We start from the raw sequence: 17,907 nt of genomic DNA, 5'->3' as shown, positions 1-17,907 counted from the left end.
TTAACCTTCTTCTCTCCAACAAAAACAACCTCAAGTCCATCAGCCTTTCCTCATAAGATTTTCCCTCCATACCAGGCAACATCCTGGTAAATCTCTGCACCCGCTCCAAAGCCTCCACGTCCTTCCTATAATGCGGTGACCAGAACTGTACGCAATACTCCAAATGCGGCCGTACCAGAGTTCTGTACAGCTGCAACATGACCTCCTGACTCCGGAACTCAATCCCTCTACCAATAAAGGCCAACACTCCATAGGCCTTCTTCACAACCCTATCAACCTGGGTGGCAACTTTCAGGGACCTATGTACATGCTCATCCACACTTCCAAGAACTTTACCATTAGCCAAATATTCCGCATTCCTGTTATTCCTTCCAAAGTGAATCACTTCACACTTCTCTACATTAAACTCCATTTGCCACCTCTCAGCCCAGCTCTGCAGCTTATCTATATCCCTCTGTAACCTGCTACATCCTTCCACACTATCGACAACACCACCGACTTTAGTATCGTCTGCAAATTTACTCACCCACCCTTCTGCGCCTTCCTCTAGGTCATTGATAAAAATGACAAACAGCAACGGCCCCAGAACAGATCCTTGTGGTACTCCACTTGTAACTGAACTCCATTCTGAACATTTCCCATCAACCACCACCCTCTGTCTTCTTTCAGCTAGCCAATTTCTGATCCACATCTCTAAATCACCCTCAATCCCCAGCCTCCGTATTTTCTGCAATAGCCTACCGTGGGGAACCTTATCAAACGCTTTGCTGAAATCCATATACACCACATCAACTGCTCTACCCTCGTCTACCTGTTCAGTCACCTTCTCAAAGAACTCGATAAGGTTTGTGAGGCATGACCTACCCTTCACAAAGCCATGCTGACTATCCCTGATCATATTATTCCTATCTAGATGATTATAAATCTTGTCTCTTATAATCCCCTCCAAGACTTTACCCACTACAGACGTGAGACTCACCGGTCTATAGTTGCCAGGGTTGTCTCTGCTCCCCTTTTTGAACAAAGGGACCACATTTGCTATCCTCCAGTCCTCTGGCACTATTCCTGTAGCCAATGATGACATAAAAATCAAAGCCAAAGGTCCAGCAATCTCTTCCCTAGCCTCCCAGAGAATCCTAGGATAAATCCCATCAGGACCCGGGGACTTATCTATTTTCAGCCTGTCCAGAATTGCCAACACCTCTTCCCTACGTACCTCAATGCCATCTATTCTATTAGCCTGGGGCTCAGCATTCTCCTCCACAACATTATCTTTTTCCTGAGTGAATACTGACGAAAAATATTCATTTAGTATCTCGCCTATCTCTTCAGACTCCACACACAACTTCCCATCCCTGTCCTTGACTGGTCCTACTCTTTCCCTAGTCATTCGCTTATTCCTGACATACCTATAGAAAGCTTTTGGGTTTTCCTTGATCCTACCTGCCAAATACGTCTCATGTCCCCTCCTTGCTCGTCTTAGCTCTCTCTTTAGATCCTTCCTCGCTACCTTGTAACTATCCATCGCCCCAACTGAAACTTCACACCTCATCTTCACATAGGCCTCCTTCTTCCTCTTAACAAGAGATTCCACTTCTTTGGTAAACCACGGTTCCCTCGCTCGACGCCTTCCTCCCTGCCTGACCGGTACATACTTATCAAGAACACGCAGTAGCTGATCCTTGAACAAGCTCCACTTATCCAGTGTGCCCAACACTTGCAGCCTACTTCTCCACCTTATCCCCCCCAAGTCACGCCTAATGGCATCATAATTGCCCTTCCCCCAGCTATAACTCTTGCCCTGCGGTGTATACTTATCCCTTTCCATCATTAACGTAAACGTCACCGAATTGTGGTCACTGTCCCCAAAGTGCTCTCCTACCTCCAAATCCAACACCTGGCCTGGTTCATTACCCAAAACCAAATCCAACGTGGCCTCGCCTCTTGTTGGCCTGTCAACATATTGTGTCAGGAAACCCTCCTGTACACACTGTACAAAAAACGACCCATCTAATGTACTCGAACTATATCTTTTCCAGTCAATATTTGGAAAGTTAAAGTCTCCCATAATAACTACCCTGTTACTTTCGCTCTTATCCAGGATCATCCTCGCCATCCTTTCCTCTACATCCCTTGAACTATTTGGAGGCCTATAGAAGACTCCCAACAGGGTGACCTCTCCTTTCATGTTTCTAACCTCAGCCCATACTACCTCGGAAGATGAGTCCCCATCTAGCATCCTCTCCGCCACCGTAATACTGCTCTTGACTAGCAGCGCCACACCTTCCCCTCTTTTGCCTCCTTCTCTGAGCTTACTAAAACACCTAAACCCCGGAACCTGCAACATCCATTCCTGTCCCTGCTCTATCCATGTCTCCGAAATGGCCACAACATCGAAGTCCCAGGTACCAAGCCATGCTGCCAGTTCCCCTACCTTATTTCGTATACTCCTGGCATTGAAGTAGACACACGTCAAACCACCTACCTGAACACTGGCCCCCTCCTGCGATGTCAAATCTGTGCTCCTGACCTCTATACTCTCATTCTCCCTTACCCTAAAACTACAATCCAGGTTCCCATGCCCCTCCTGCATTAGTTTAAACCCCCCAAAGAACACTAACAAATCTCCCCCCCAGGATATTTGTGCCCCTCAGGTTCAGATGTAGACCATCCTGTCTGTAGAGGTCCCACCTTCCCCAGAAAGAGCCCCAGTTATCCAGAAATCTGAATCCCTCCCGCCTGCATCATCCCTGTAGCCATGTGTTTAATTGCTCTCTCTCCCTATTCTTCATCTCACTATCACGTGGCACGGGCAACAACCCAGAGATAACAACTCTGTTTGTTCTAGTTCTGAGCTTCCATCCTAGCTCCCTGAAAGCCTGCCTGACATCATTGTCCCCTTTCCTACCTATGTCGTTAGTGCCAATGTGGACCACGACTTGGGGCTGCTCCCCCGCCCCCCTAAGGACCCGGAAAACACGATCCGAGACATCACGTACCCTTGCACCTGGGAGGCAACATACCAAACGTGAGTCTCTCACGCTCCCACAAAATCTCTATTCTGTGCCCCTGACTATCGAGTCCCCAATTACTAATGCTCTGCTCCTCTCCCCCCTTCCCTTCTGAGCAACAGGGACAGACTCCGTGCCAGAGGCCCGTACCCCATGGCTTACCCCTGGTAAGTCCCCCCCCCACAAGTATCCAAAGCGGTATACTTGTTTCTCAGGGGAACGACTGCAGGGGATCCCTGCACTGACTGCTTCTTCCCAGTCCCTCTTACAGTTACCCATCTATCTCCAATCTTTGGTGTAACTAATTCCCTAAAGCTGCTATCTATGGCCCCCTCTGCCTCCCGAATGATCCAAAGTTCTTCCAACTCCAGCTCCAGTTCCCTAATTCGGTCTTGGAGGAGCTGGAGATGGCAGCACTTCCTGCAGGTAAAATCAGCAGGGACACTAACGGCATCCCTCACCTCAAACATCCTGCAGGAGGAACATTGCACTCCCTTCCCTGCCATCCCCCTAACTTTCTACCAAGATCTGGCTAACAACTAAATTAAATTAAACAAACAAAAAAAAAAAATAAATAAAATATGGTACTTACCTCACACCAATGGGTTTTATTATTAGGTTAGAGGAGGAGGGCGGGTGGGAGACACTACACGTGTAGTGTCTCGGGTTTCCTCTCCACCAGAATTTATTGGTGAGGGTCTTCCCAGAAGTCCGCGGGTCGAACTTCCTGTTCCCGCCTTAAACACTAAAATTTAAAAAAAAAACAGCAAAGAGGGACCGAAAACGGGACCAGGTAAGTGTTTACTGCTGAAATTGACTAACCTGCTCCTGTGAAGGTCTCCCAGAAATCACTAACACACCGCTCCCGCTGAAATCGACTGGCCTGCTCCTGCAAAGACAAGTGTTTTTAAAGGAGAAACGTACCTCCCAGAAATCACTTGCGCACTGCTCCCGCTGAAATTGACTAACCTGCTCCGCTCCCGCTGAAATCGACTGCAATTAGGAAGTGGATGATGGAGGAGGGGGCGGCGTGGGGACGGCTGGAGGTGGCGTCATTTAGAGGCACCAGTCTAGGGACACTTGTTACGGCTCCGCTGCCGTTCTCGCCGGTGCGATACACCACTAGTCCGGTGGTGACGGCGGCACTGAGGATCTGGGGGCAGTGGAGGAGACACAGGGGAGAGGAGGGGGCCTCGATGTGGACACTGATACGGAATAACCACAGATTTGCTCCAGGTAGGGTGGATGGGGGGTACCAAGCTGATATAGGGCAGGTATTAGGAGGATGGGGGACCTGTTTATAGACGGGGTTTTCCCCAGCATGCAGGCGGTGGAGGAGAGGTTCGGCCTGCCCCCGGGGAATGCGTTCATGTACCTTCAGGTTCAAGACTTCCTTAGAAAACAGGTGGGGACATTCCCGTGGCTGCCCCCACGCAGGATCCAGGATAGGGTGGTGTCTGGCGTCTGGGTAGGGGAGAGGAAGGTGTCGGACATATATCAGGAGCTGCAGGAGGTAGAGGAAGCCTCAGTGGGGGAGTTGAAGGATAAGTGGGAGGAGCAGCTGGGCGAGGAGCTGGATGAGGGCCTGTGGGCCGATGCCCTGGGCAGGGTGAACTCCTCCTCATCATGTGCCAGGCTCGGATTAATCCAGTTTAAGGTGGTGCATCGGGCGCTTATAACGGCAGCAAGAATGAGTCGTTTTTTTGGGGTGGAGGACAGGTGCCCGAGGTGTGCAGGGAGTCCGGCGAATCACGTCCATATGTTTGGTCATGCATGGCGCTTAAAGGATTCTTGCAGGGGTTTGCAAGGGTGATGTCTAGGGTTTTGGACGCTCGGATGAAGGCGAGTCCAACGGTAGCGATATTTGGGGTGGCGGAGGATCCGGGAGTGCAGGAAGCAAAAGAGGCTGACGTACTGGCCTTTGCCTCCCTAGTAGACCGGAGACGGATTTTGTTAATGTGGAGGATCTCGAAACCCCCGAGTGTGGAGACCTGGGTTAGCGATATGGCGGTGTTCCTCAGCCTGGAGCGAATAAAGTTCACCTTGAGAGGGTCCTTGCTGGGGTTCTCCTGGCAGTGGCAACCTTTCCTTGACTTTCTAGGAGAGCAGTAAGTGTCAGGAGCACCAGCATCCTTGGGGGGGGGGGGGTACTGTTGATATAATGTGAGTTGGGCATGGAGACAAAGCCCACCTTGTTCTGTTTTTTTTAAAAAAAATCTGTTTTATAAGTATTTTTATTGTAAGCTTTGGGTTATGCTTATTGTTATTTTTTATTACTATCTGTATTTCTTTTTTTGTTATGTAAAATCGCTGATTGGAAAAACTTTAATAAAACATTTATTATAAAAATTCAATCTCTGATTTACAATTTCCAGTCTCCCATATGGCAGGCCTGTGGTTTCTTGAATTGTTTCCATGATTTAAAATTGAAGTGAGGGACTTGCAAAGTGAAAGGTTCACAGCAGTTTGCAAGGTTTCTTGTCGTCAAATATCCAGTAGGTTGATTCTCAGGCGAACATTGAAGCTGGAAGAGGTTATGTACTTTGACTGCTGGATGGCTTGCAGCTAGTTTCAGAGTATGCTTCTCAGGCTAGCTGATGGATCTGATGGATCTGCTGGGTCCTGGAGTAATAAGAGTTGTTATGACACCCTGGGCAAGTGTGCGGTCAATTCCAACCCCACAGGCCTCGGAGCCCCAACACAGGTGAATTAACAAATAATTTGTATAAGGTTTGTGAGATCTTTCACCCTTGACTACTCCAATGACTTACAGGCACCAGACTTAGAAGTGAAACACAAACATGTTTTTATTTGTAACAATAGAGAGAAGACATGCAATGATTATCATAGATTATTTGCCAGCTATCTATTACTTCCCCCTTTTACCGTCCCACCCTCTACCCAAACACACCCAAAACAGGCACACAGGGGAAAGGGGAAAAGGGTAAAATGATAGGGGTTAAAATAGGAGAAAGAAAGGTGAGTGTCATTGTTGCTGATGTTGAAATCATTGTAGCTGGCTATCTTCCCCGGGATATGGAGAGTTGAAACTACCAGTCAGATTGCTAACGAGGTTCTTCTGACAAGAACACCCAGGCAGGACTCTCAGGCTGCAGATCTTCTCTGGGGAGGAGTCACTTTAACTTCACATGGAAGATCCACCTCTGGTCTGTTTAATTCTGACTTGCCCCCACCAGATTAACTCAGCCTCACTGAGATGAGACCAGAGTTCTCCACAAGAACAGGCCCATATCACTGTTGAATACAGACATGAATGTGCAGGCTAAGTTAGTAGCGGGGAAGAAGAAAAGATGCAATCCGAGGGTGATTGCAGAGGATCAAACGGGCTTTGTCAAGGGCAGGCAACTCTCGAGTAATTATAACGATTGAATGGGGTGGTGACCATGGCCCATTTGGAAGGACTGGCACTGGAGGTGATGGTGTCTATAGATCCAGAGAAGGCATTTGATCAGGTGGAGTGTTCGAGGTCCTGGAAGGTTTGGGTTTGGGCCAACGTCTGTGGCATAGGTGCGTCTGCTGTACATGGCTCCGGTAGTGAGTGTACTGACTGTAGCCATCTGGGATGGCAACTTCCCGATTACAAAATGGACACTTTGCAAAGGTTGCAGGGAAAATGGACAATACTGAGAAAACAAGCAGGTTCAGGGTTTGTCTGCATATTGGAGCCGCAACTCCCAGACAAGACCAAAACGGCAAACCATTAGCATACTAATGGCCCATCTCCGGGAACAAAAGAGTAACATTAGAGTAACCGATACGAAGGCAGACACCCCGACGCCAGAGGAGACCAGAACAAAGCAGGCCAACGGCCACCTAAGACACGCCCAGCCATCAGGGCACCCACCCCTTTATTGCAGGAAATCGATAGGAATGATCGAGAAACAGCCCAATTGATTGGGGCCAAGTTCAAGGCCCGCCCAAAAGCGGGCGAAGCCTCTTTGGGTATAAGAAGGAACCCCCAAGAGAGAATCGTTCTCTTGGCTCCGGCTCTCACCGAGGAGAGACCTGCCCAACAGCTGCACCAGAACAAGTGAGTCCAAGGTCAACGCACGCTACCAGACAGACGACCTTAGCTGTTCCCTTTCACCACTTCGACCCCAGCAGCCTCAGAACCGAACAACGGCCATTGTTCCTCTGACTGAGTGGGCACCCGAAGCTAAAATATAGGCTTTAGCAGTAGTGATAGTTTAGTCTGTAGCATTTGTGCATGAGTATGTTGAATTGTGTATGTAAATAAATAAGCATTTGACTTTGAAATAACTAACTGGTGTATCGAGTCTTTGATCAGTATTCGCTTTGAACCTTGTGGCGGTATCGAAAGATACCTGGCGACTCTGGAGCAAAGCGTAATTAGAATTAAGGAAGGCAACCATATTGACCGCCATATTCAGAGCCAAATAAAGAGAACACAATTAGCAATAGGACCAACGAGATGAGCTCACGGAGTATTGGGTTGCAGAGGGCTGTGTTCTTCAAACTTTTTTTCCAGGGACCTATTTTTACCAACCGACCAACCTTCGCGACCCACAACGGCCGACCTGCACGACCCACCATTTTCTCTTTCCTTGTTTGCTGCTGACAAAAATGGAGGAAGTGGTTTTGGGTCCCTTTGGCCCTCGTACACGTTCCTCGAATGGAACCTGTTGGATGAAGGTGAAGCCTTCTGGTGTCGGAAAGTATGGAGTCTCCATCTGTCCAAAATTCTGAATTTTTTTCCTGTAAAATTTTATCAAATAAACCCCCCCCGAACTTGGGGGAAAAAAATGAATAAAAGAAATTTTAAAAATAAAAATTAAATGAATAAAATAAATGAATACCATGAATAAACCCCCCCCGAACTTGAAAACAAAAAAGCTGCGACCGTTTAAAAAAAAAAAGCGGCCGCACTGCGCATGCCCGCCAATGATTGGCACGCATGCGCACTGCGGCGGCATTTTTTTACATGTTCGCTGCCGTTTTGAAGGTCTCTTGCAGCCGGCGTTATTAACAGCCGGCTGCTGCGGTTGTTGCGTGCAGATTTGCGCAATCTGAAGCGCAGTGATGGACGGCTCCGTGACGCTCTGTTGCCTATTTGCACCGGAGACGCCAATAATGTTGCTCCTTTTATCTGGATATGAATATGACCGTTATTAATGATGATATTGCTTTTCAGAGTTGCCAGGTATCAAATGATACCACCACAAGGTATAGCCGGATATCGATCAAAGACCCAACAACCAGTTAGTTAGTTCAAGTTCAAGGATAGTTTATTTACACACAAGAATTACTCCGACATGCAACATAAAAACACTACAAGCTAAATTACACCTAACGCTACAACAACCTGTACTTAACTTCAGGCACCTGGCTTTATGCAGAGGAACAAGACCTTTGTTCGGATCTGGCATGGCTGGGTCTGAAGTAGTGACTTTGTTTTTGCTGGGCTCATCCGTCTGGTAGCGATCGTTGGTCTTGAACTTGCTTCTGGTCATGGTGCTGCAATTGGTTTTGGGCACAAGCCGGGACCGAGTGCTGGTGCACCAGGGCCAAAAGAGACTGAACACATGGCAGTGTCTCTTTTTCTCCTTCGTGGGTTTCGCGCTCTTTAGGGCGATCCTTAGCTTTGGACCCAATAATTCGGCAGTCTTCGATTACTGCCTTCGATTTTAGCCAATAAAGGGGCGGGTGCCTTGATGGCTGGGCATGTCCTGAGCGGTCATTGACCTTGGCTGTTTGGGTTTCCTGGGTGAAGGGAGTGGCGCCGATGAGTCTGTATCTGATAACTGAGTACAAGTCTTTTGTTCTGGGGAAATGGGCCATTAGAATGCAAATCAGCTGGGGGTTTCGATAGTGTCTGGTTATCTAATGGCAAATATACACGTAAGCTCGGAGTTCGTCTGGATCCTGCATTGGCCATATTTCCCGCGATTCTTTGCAAGTGGCCATGTTTCCTTTTGTAAGTGGCCATCCCAGATGGCTACATCCTGTCCTTTTGATCCCAAACGCTATTGGTCCTGCATCCGTCTTCGGTGTGCCGGCTACCCTTGGTTAAGGACAGGTTCTACACTACTCTGTCCTACGTTTTTGAAGCATTTACCTAAGTTTTTAATACATCACACATTCATAAATTCTAAGGGGCCACTATAAACATTTAATCATACATTTAACTTCTTTACACAAGGGGAACCTCTAACTGTCATTACCTAAACTACACTCACGCTGCTGGCAATTAACAAAAAGGAACTTATATTACAACATAAAAATTTAAACAACAGCAGCATCACATTTCTACTTAACTCATTACCTTTACAGAAAACGCAAACTTTATTCATCAGAAAAAGAGGTTCAAAATGTTTGTGGGGTCTGTTCAATTCCAAGAAAAGGGTCTCGGAATGTATATATCGGGGAGCGGGAGCCTCTCCTTCGTCATTTGTGGAGTCTAAGTGTTTGAACAACACTGCAGAGTATTGCTACAACCAAAAGGGCTTCTACTCTATAGTGTAGCCATCTGGAATGGCCACTTTCAGCATATAAAATGGACACTTGCAGAGCATACAGGGAAAAATGGACAATGCAAAGTAACAAGCAGGCACAGAGCCTGAATGTGTATTTAGAAGACAGTCAGCAGACAGAACCGAAACTCTTGGCCGATTTGCACATTGATGGCCCATCTCCGATAAACAAAGAACTAGTGCTCAGGTAGCTGATACTGTCCAGACATTCCGGCGCCACAACCCCAGCAAGAAGATACAAACAAAGCAAGGCCAACGGCCACTTAGGACACGCCCAGCCATCAAGACACCCGCCCCTTTATTGACTCAGATCGATGGCGGTGATTGAGAAGCTGTCCAATTGATTGGGACCAAGTTTAAGGCCTGCCTAAAAGCGCGCAAAGCCCCCCCGAGTATAAGAAGGAACCCGCCATGTGTTCGCACTCTTGGAATCGGCTCTCAACTGGTGAGACCCCTCCACCTGCACCACCAGAAGCAAGTAAGTTCAAGTTCAACGCTCGCTACCAGACGGACGACCATAGCTATATTCCTGCTACCTCTTCGAACCCAACAGCCTCAGATCCGAACAACGGCCACTGTTCCTCTGACCTAAGTGGGCACCCGAAGTTAAGTATAGGTGTTAGTGATAGGTACAGTTTAGCCCAGTGTTCTTCAAACTCGGGGGGGGGGGGGGGGGGGGTATCGGGAGGGCCGCGGAGCCGTCCTTCGCAGCGCACCTGATTGCGCAAATCCCCGCGCAGCAGCCGGCTTTTAATAATGCCGGCTGCATGCGGCCTTTAAAATGGCCGCGAACATGTAAAAAAAATTCGGCCGCATTGTGCATACGATCATTGGCGCGCTTGCGCAAAACTATGTGCATGCGCGCCGATGATCAGGCGCGCATGCACAGTGCGGCTGCTATTTTTTTAAATGGTCGCAGCTTTTTGTTTTACAAGTTCGGGTTTTTAAAATTCATTTTATTCATTTATTTTATTCATTTAATTTTAATTTTTTTCATTTATTTTATTCTTTTTTTTTTACAAGTTCGAGGGGGGGGTTTATTCATGTAATTTAAAAAAAATTTATTTTATTTATTAAAACAAATTTTTTTTTACAAGTTCGGGGTAGTTTTATTTAGTAATATTTTACGGAAAAAAATGCAGAACTTTGAACAGATGGAGATTCCATACTTTCCGGCACCGGAAAGCTTCACCTTCATCCGACAGGTTCCATTGGAGGAGCGTGTACGAGGGCCAAAGGGACCCAAAACCATTTCCTCCATTTTTATCAGCAGCAAACAAGGTAAGAGAAAATGGTGGGTCGCGAAGGTTGGCCGGTGTGGGTCGCGAAGGTCAGCCGGCGTGGGTCACGAAGGTCGGCCGGTGTGGGTCGTGAAGGTCGGCCGGGTTGGGTCCCGAAGGTCGGCGGGGTTGGGTCCCGAAGGTTGGCCGGTTGGTAAAAATGGGTCCCTGGAAAAAAAGTTTGAAGAACACTGGTTTAGCCTGTAGTGTTATTGTACATGAGTAAATCATACTGTGTGTAAATAAAGTACCATTGACTTTGAACTAACTAACTGGTGTATTGGCTCTTTGATCGGTATTTGTTTGAACCTTGTGGCAGTATCAAGAGATACCTGGCGACTCTGACAGCATATTCATAATTAAGATTAAGAAAGGCGACCTTATTAATCGCCATATTTATAGCCATTAAAAGATAGCAACAATAGGAGAGGGAATACCATTTTACAATGTTTTCACACCATGTGGGGGTATCAGTGTGTATTTCTATGTGTGGTGTGGTGTCCGCGCTAGGGGTATCATGTTGTGTGGTCATGTTCGGGGCCGGTGTGGTGTGGGGTACAAAGGCTGTCAACGCCTTTTGTACTGGGGAAATGGGCCATTAGAATGCAAATCGGCTGGGGGTTTCGATAGTGTCTGGTTATCTAGTGGCCAATATATACTTAAGCTCTGAGTTCGTCTGGATCCTGCATTGGCCATATTTCCCGTGATTCATTGCAAATGGCCATGTTTCCGTTTGTAAGTGGCCATCCCAGATGGTTACACCTCTCGACACCTGCTCGCGACCCACCCGCGGGCCGCGCCCCCGAGTTTGACAATGCCTGGCATGGGGGAACGAGGCAGGGGTGTTTGCAGTCGCCACTGCTGTTTGCACTAGTGATAGAGCACTTGGCGATGGACCTTAGGGGGTCAGCAGAGTGGCAGAGGATTAGGAGGGGGAGTAGGGAGCACCTGGTGTCACTGCACGCAGACGACCTGCTGTTATATGTGTCAGACCCGCTGGAGAGTATGGGGAGGATTAGAGAGGTTCGGAGTTTTCTTCGGTGAGAAGTTGAACATGGGGAAAAGGTCCCGGTGAATGAAGTGGGTTGGGAAGCTAATTTAGGGATGTTGCCATTTAGGGGAGCCAGGGATATGTTTAGGTATCTGGGGATACAGGTGAGGGGGAAGTGGCGACATTGCACAAGTGAAACTTAACAAAGTTGGTGGAGGAGATAAAGGAGGACTTTAGGTGGTGGGATACACTGCACTTTACGCTGGCGGGTAGGGTTCAAGTGGTGAAAATGAATATCCTGCCAAGGTTCAGGTTTCTATTCTAGACGCTCCCAATTTTTATTCTGAAGACCTTTGGGGAAGGGGAGGCGGCACAGTGGCGCAGTGGTCATCACTGCTGCCAATGGCGCTGAGGACCCGGGTTCGATCCTGACCCTGGGTCACTGTCCGTGTGGAGTTTGCTCATTCTCCCCGTGTCTATGTAGGTTTCACCCCCACAACCCCAAGATGTGCAAGTTTTGGGGGGGGGGGGGGGAATAGGTTGTGGAGTGAGGCGCTGCACAGGGTGAATTCGACCTTGTGTGCGAGGATGGGTTTGACACAGTTTAAGGTGGTACACAGGGTACACATGATTTGGGAGTGGATGAGTGGGTTCTTTCAGGGTGTGGTAGACGAGTTTTAAAAAAATTCATTCATGGGGCATGGACATGGCAGGCTGGCACAGCATTTATTTCCCATTCTTAATTGCCGTTGAGGGGTCAGTTAAGAGTCCACCATATTGCTGTGGGTCTGGAGTCACATGTAGGCAAAACCAGATAAGAAAGGCAGATTTTCTTCTTAGTGAACCAGATGGGTTTTTACAACAATCGACAATGGTTTCATGGTTATCATTAGACTTTTAATTCAATTCAAATTTCACCATCTGCAGTGGCGGGATTTGAACCTGGATCTCCTGCACTGAGGAGTTCTAGCGAGCGGTGCTCCTCAGTGCAGGAAACGGGATGAAGTGTGGCCTCATTGGGGCTTCCCCACTGAGGCCCCAGAGCGCCTGGAAATACCTGGCTAAACGCACTCGACACGGGACTTTGTTGTAATTCAGGTCGATCGTGCCCTCTGAATCCAAGGTAGCGTCCTAGCACAGGCCAGGTGAATCTTCCAGCTTCATTTCAAATCCTCACAAATTTGTTCTTTCCAATCACAGCGTAAACTCCCATCAGTATTGGCCTCGACCTGCTCCCTCTCCCCCGAATTCTTGCAATCAGACTGTATCTGTGTGTTTTCAGGGATATCTTAGGAACTCTTTTCCTCTCAAAACCAATCTCCATGGCAACATGAATCAGATAGGCCCTGTATTCAGATGGAAATGCGGATTAGCTATCCTTGAGATCCCAACTCTCTTTTTGTCTTAGAAACTAATGGACAGTTTAAAGGATAACTGTTTACAACCTGACATTCTAAACCTTCCTTGGACTTTGGAGCAGTCTAACCACTCTAAACACAGGTGCTGCAAGCCATAATCTCCAAATGAACACCTTCCCAGCAAAACAATCCGGGCCTTCCTTTAATCTTTACCAACCCCTTCAAGCAGGCTGGTTGTCTTTTCTTTCTTATAAATTTAGAGTTCCCAATTTATTTTCAATTAAGGGGCAATTTTAGCGTGGCCGATTCATCTACCCTGCATATCTTTGGATTACGGGGGTGAGATCCACGCAAACACGGGGGGGGGGGAGGGATGTGCAAACTCCACACGGACGGTGACCCGGGGCCGGGATCAAACCAGGGTTCTTGGCTTCGTGAGGCAGCAGTGCTAACGACTGTGCCACCATGCTGCCCCTGCCTGGCCGGTTGCCATGCAGACATTGGCACAAATCACCTGACTTCTTTCATTTTGCTATAAATTAAAGACACAATCCAAAAACATAACAATCTTATAAACCCCATCATTGTCACAATGTATACCAGAATATGTTCTTACAATTCTCCATTTTGAGTGTGAAGAAATCAACCTATGATCCTTCAAAGTGATCCGCTTTCTACTTTACTTTCTGAATTAAGCACTTAAGTACTCACAATTCGTCTGTGGCTAACATTTACAACCACCTGTAAGGCTTTTGGTTGGAGGGTAGTGCTTAATTGTGGACCCTAACAGGCACCAATATCTTAACCCCACTTTAGACATTCGGATTGATGTTAGGTAAAATATTAACCGCCAATCCAGATGTATGGTGTCACCTTGTACGCAGTGTTTCTCATTATTGTAATGCAGTAACTCTCTTTGAATAAACAAAACCCTATTCAAATTCAATTGTAAAATTCAGGAATCGTCTTCTAGGTGAAACCACAGTTTGAATTTTGTGGCGAGGCAGCAGGACCCACCACTTGAATCGGATCAACCAGCTGCACGTGATCTTCCAGCACCTGGCCAATTAAGAGTCGATAAGTGCAGGAGCCGAACACTGAGGGAGCGGAAGCAGGCACAGAGGCTGTGGAGGTGGCATTAGGTCATGACATGGTAGGTGCTAGCACCATATCTGAAGTGGATTCTGCATTCAACAGTATTGAGAATCTGACTGTAATCTGTCAACTGGACACTGTGCTTTCATCTTTTCATTGATGTAAAGTCCAGAGGTCTGCCGAGACTTTTTGAAGCACTCTTTCAGTACCCATTATGGGCAGAACTCATGAGCTCCATAATAATTCTTTGAAATGCTCATGGAACCATCAAAAATCCATTCTAACTCCCCTTGAAAAAAAGCAACGCATTACTAAAACTGATTAACCAATCATTGCCACTTTGTTATCTGTGGGAGCTTGCTGTGTTCAAACTGGCTTTCATGTCTCCTGCAGGATAATATTGACTACACTTCAAAAGCACTTTGGCACATCATGAGGTCGTGAAAGGGTTAAGTACCATGCCAAACAATGTACTTACACACCTAGAAGTTATTGAAGGAGCTCCCCGGAGAAGCTTAAATGTAATATTAGAATTCAGGGGGGCAGCACGGTGGCGCAGTTGTTAATATTGCTGCCTCACAGCGCTGAGGTCCCAGGTTTGATCCCGGTTCTGGGTCACTGTCCATGTGAAGTTTGCACATTCTCCCCGTGTTTGCGTGGGTTTCGCCCCCACAACCCAAAAATGTGTAAATTAGGTGGATTGGCCACACTAAATTGCCCCTTAATTGGAAAAAATTAATTGGGTACACTAAATTTAAAAAATATATATAATATTAGGATTCATAAACTGATAATATGAATTTCATCTAGTTCTGATGAATATACCACCTGAAATGCTAACTCGGTTTCTCTCTCCCTTGATACTGCATGGCCTATTATGTATTTTGCAGCATTTTCTATTTTTATTTAAGATTCACAATCTAATTGTCTTGTGTCTTGTAGAACCTACAGGCAATAAATCTATTATTTCCTTCAAAAAAATATTAGTCTGGAGCAGCAACCATGTTGCGAAAACATAAAAAGCATTTGGTGAGGCATGGAACTTAGTTTGATTTATTAGTAATGTCCACTTTAATCTCCAAACTTGGAATGATAAAGCATCATACTGATCATTATGGTTTGCAACAGTTTAATTTTTATTTGTGACACATGACAGTAGTCTTCAAATTGTCTAGTGATATTACAAATTACAGTAACTAATCCCTCAAAAATAGGTTCATTAACAGAAACAACTGCAATACTACATTGCAACAAACTATCCATTTTCTACACTAAGATATCGTCAAGGACAAACTTTGAAACTTAGAACAGCATAAGTCTACGTTAATCTTGCCGGTGCAGTGTGTAAGGACATCTTGGTACCTGAATAACATGAGGTTTATGCAAGCCATTACATTGTAATGTCTCTGCCAGGATCTAATTGCCGCATTTACAAGACACTGGACAATATGGATCTGCAGATCTGAGCCTTTGATCTATGCTCTTGATTACTTTGAAATGGTTAGCCATTTTAATAAAAGCTTGGAGAAAGGGAAGGGATTAAAAACTACTTTTATGGAAGTGGTTCCCATCTCTGCTTGTTCCTACATCACATTATGCCAACACCTTATGAAAAGACAAGTGTTAGCTTATTTTGGAAATGAAGCCCCTCCCCATTTACAAATTTAGATCCAATATTGATGGGCAAATTAATGCATAAAACAAAATTAAGAAAAACGAAAGTGCATTAATAAAGGCATTGGGGGGAAAAATTGGCTGATGAAACCACAATTTGTGGGCCAGATTTTCTCTGAAAGGGCAACATCCATCCTGACCAAGATAACGTGACAAGGCATAATGCAACAATGGAACAATTTATCAGCAACACAAGGGTGCATGGAACATTAACTGAAACTGTTTCACAGCAACTGTGTATTAGAGATTGTTGTCCTTGGGATAAACATAAATGGCAATTTAAAAAAAAGACCAGAAAAGGACACTGGTGAGATGCACAAATATAAAATTGATTTTAACCAGCAGGTGCAATGATTAATTTTGAATGAACTGAAATCCTGGGCTATCTAAACTGATGAAAGAACCAAGTGAGATCTTGTCGTACAAAACTCAAAAAGTACAAAGATGTCAATTACACTCAAAATATGTACAAGCGTTGTAACCCACAGTTGCTAAAACAGAGAGCATCAGCAAGACCGTCAATCATTGCACTCCTACTTGTAATGCAACTACTGCAAGGTGTCTGACTACTGTGGTATTATATGCTATGGAAAGTGTAAAACTGCATTATGGTGAACTATAACTCTGAAATATAACATGAATTACAGAACTTGCAACTTTGGCAATTAGCCAACATTCTCTGCTGCTTCAGTAAACAGCTTTGAACCATTCCATGTAGTCTTGAACTGTTCAGGGACTGCATACTCTTTCTACAAGGGAAACAAAACACCTGTTAGTGAATATGGTTTAATACTTGAAATAATATTGTCTAGCTATCATCTAAAATGACAACAGATTATTAATAATTCTCAGCAGCAAAAGGAGGGAGCAGAGAATCACAGAAGTCCATTAGACCGTTGCTTCTGTGTTAGCTCCTTCAAAGAGCTATCCAATCAGTCCCTGCTCTTCAAAGCCCTGCAGATATCTCCTTTTCAACTATATATCCAATTTATCCAAGCTTTTTACCTTGGTGGGCCTCACTGGTGGAGCGCATTCAATGTTTAAAGTTGTGTTCCCATATAGTTTATCTCCAGATCTTGGTGGTCTGCTGTGGGATTTTCCACCAAAGAGGTAGGGCGGGATTCTCCGAAATGGAGGAAGAGTGTCCGCGCCGTTGGGAACGCCGTTGCGTTTCACGGCGGCGCAAAATGGGCACGGGCACTACCGGGGGCCAGCACGGCGCTGGAGCGGTTCACGCCGCTCCAGCCTCCCCTCCCGTGCCCACGGCAACCCGCGCATGTGTGCGGGACTTCCTCAACGTGCCGGTCCCGACGCAACATGGCTCGGGGGTTCAGGGGCCGGCCGCGTAACAAAATAGGACTGGGGCTGGAGAGGCCGGCCTGCCGATTGGTGGGCCCCGATCGCGGGCCAGACCACATCGGAGGGCCCCCCCGGTGAAGGAGCCCCCCCTCTCCCCCACAGGCCGCCCCCTGACCCTGCGCGCAGAGATCCCGCCGGCTGCGAGCAGGTGTGGATGGCACCAGTGAGACTCTGCCGTTTCTGCACGGCCGCTTGGCCCATCAAGGCCGGAGAATCGGCGGCCCGGCCGCGGACAGCAGCCCGCGACCAGTGCCGCGCCAACGCAAATGGCGCCGATTCTCCGCTATTCAGAGAATCACGTGCCGGCGGCGTGGCGCGGTTGCGGCGATTCTCCGGCCCGGCGCGGGGCTCGGAGAATCCCGCCCGTAACCTTTTAAATCTCCAATTCCACAAATTCCAAACAGGACTGACCTCCAGAGTGTGTGCTTGCCAGCCTACTCTCGATTGTGCCAAAAACCTTTATTTTCCTCTCTTTGTAACCAAATGGTACAGCAACTTGGTAAAAAATGAATTTAAAAAATAAAGTGGAAATAGGACTGAGTTTTCTGAGCTTCACTTTCAGATTAGCTGGGCCAGTATTTGGACTCTTGTGGCACAGGGTAAAGGTTACCTTGTAGCTATCTTATC

The 17,907-nt window shown here is 46.8% G+C and overlaps 1 protein-coding gene across 2 annotated transcripts in view; it reads right to left on the bottom strand.

Moving 5' to 3' along the window:
• Window positions 1–15,359: 15,359 nt before the first annotated feature.
• The window catches only part of cap2 (cyclase associated actin cytoskeleton regulatory protein 2), a 354,457-nt gene continuing 351,909 nt past the window's right edge, over window positions 15,360–17,907 (bottom strand). For both annotated transcript variants that reach the window (XM_072509676.1, XM_072509677.1), the window contains exon 13: window positions 15,360–16,670. In XM_072509676.1, the coding sequence (XP_072365777.1) occupies window positions 16,587–16,670 (84 nt within the window). In that variant the 3' untranslated portion in view covers window positions 15,360–16,586. The remainder of the gene's footprint in view (window positions 16,671–17,907) is intronic.

The sequence above is a fragment of the Scyliorhinus torazame genome, chromosome 6 (genome assembly GCF_047496885.1).
Source record: "Scyliorhinus torazame isolate Kashiwa2021f chromosome 6, sScyTor2.1, whole genome shotgun sequence".
In the NCBI taxonomy this organism is placed as follows: domain Eukaryota; kingdom Metazoa; phylum Chordata; class Chondrichthyes; order Carcharhiniformes; family Scyliorhinidae; genus Scyliorhinus; species Scyliorhinus torazame.
Note: the sequence above shows the minus strand (reverse complement) of the source record. Positions and strands in the feature narration are given on the sequence as shown.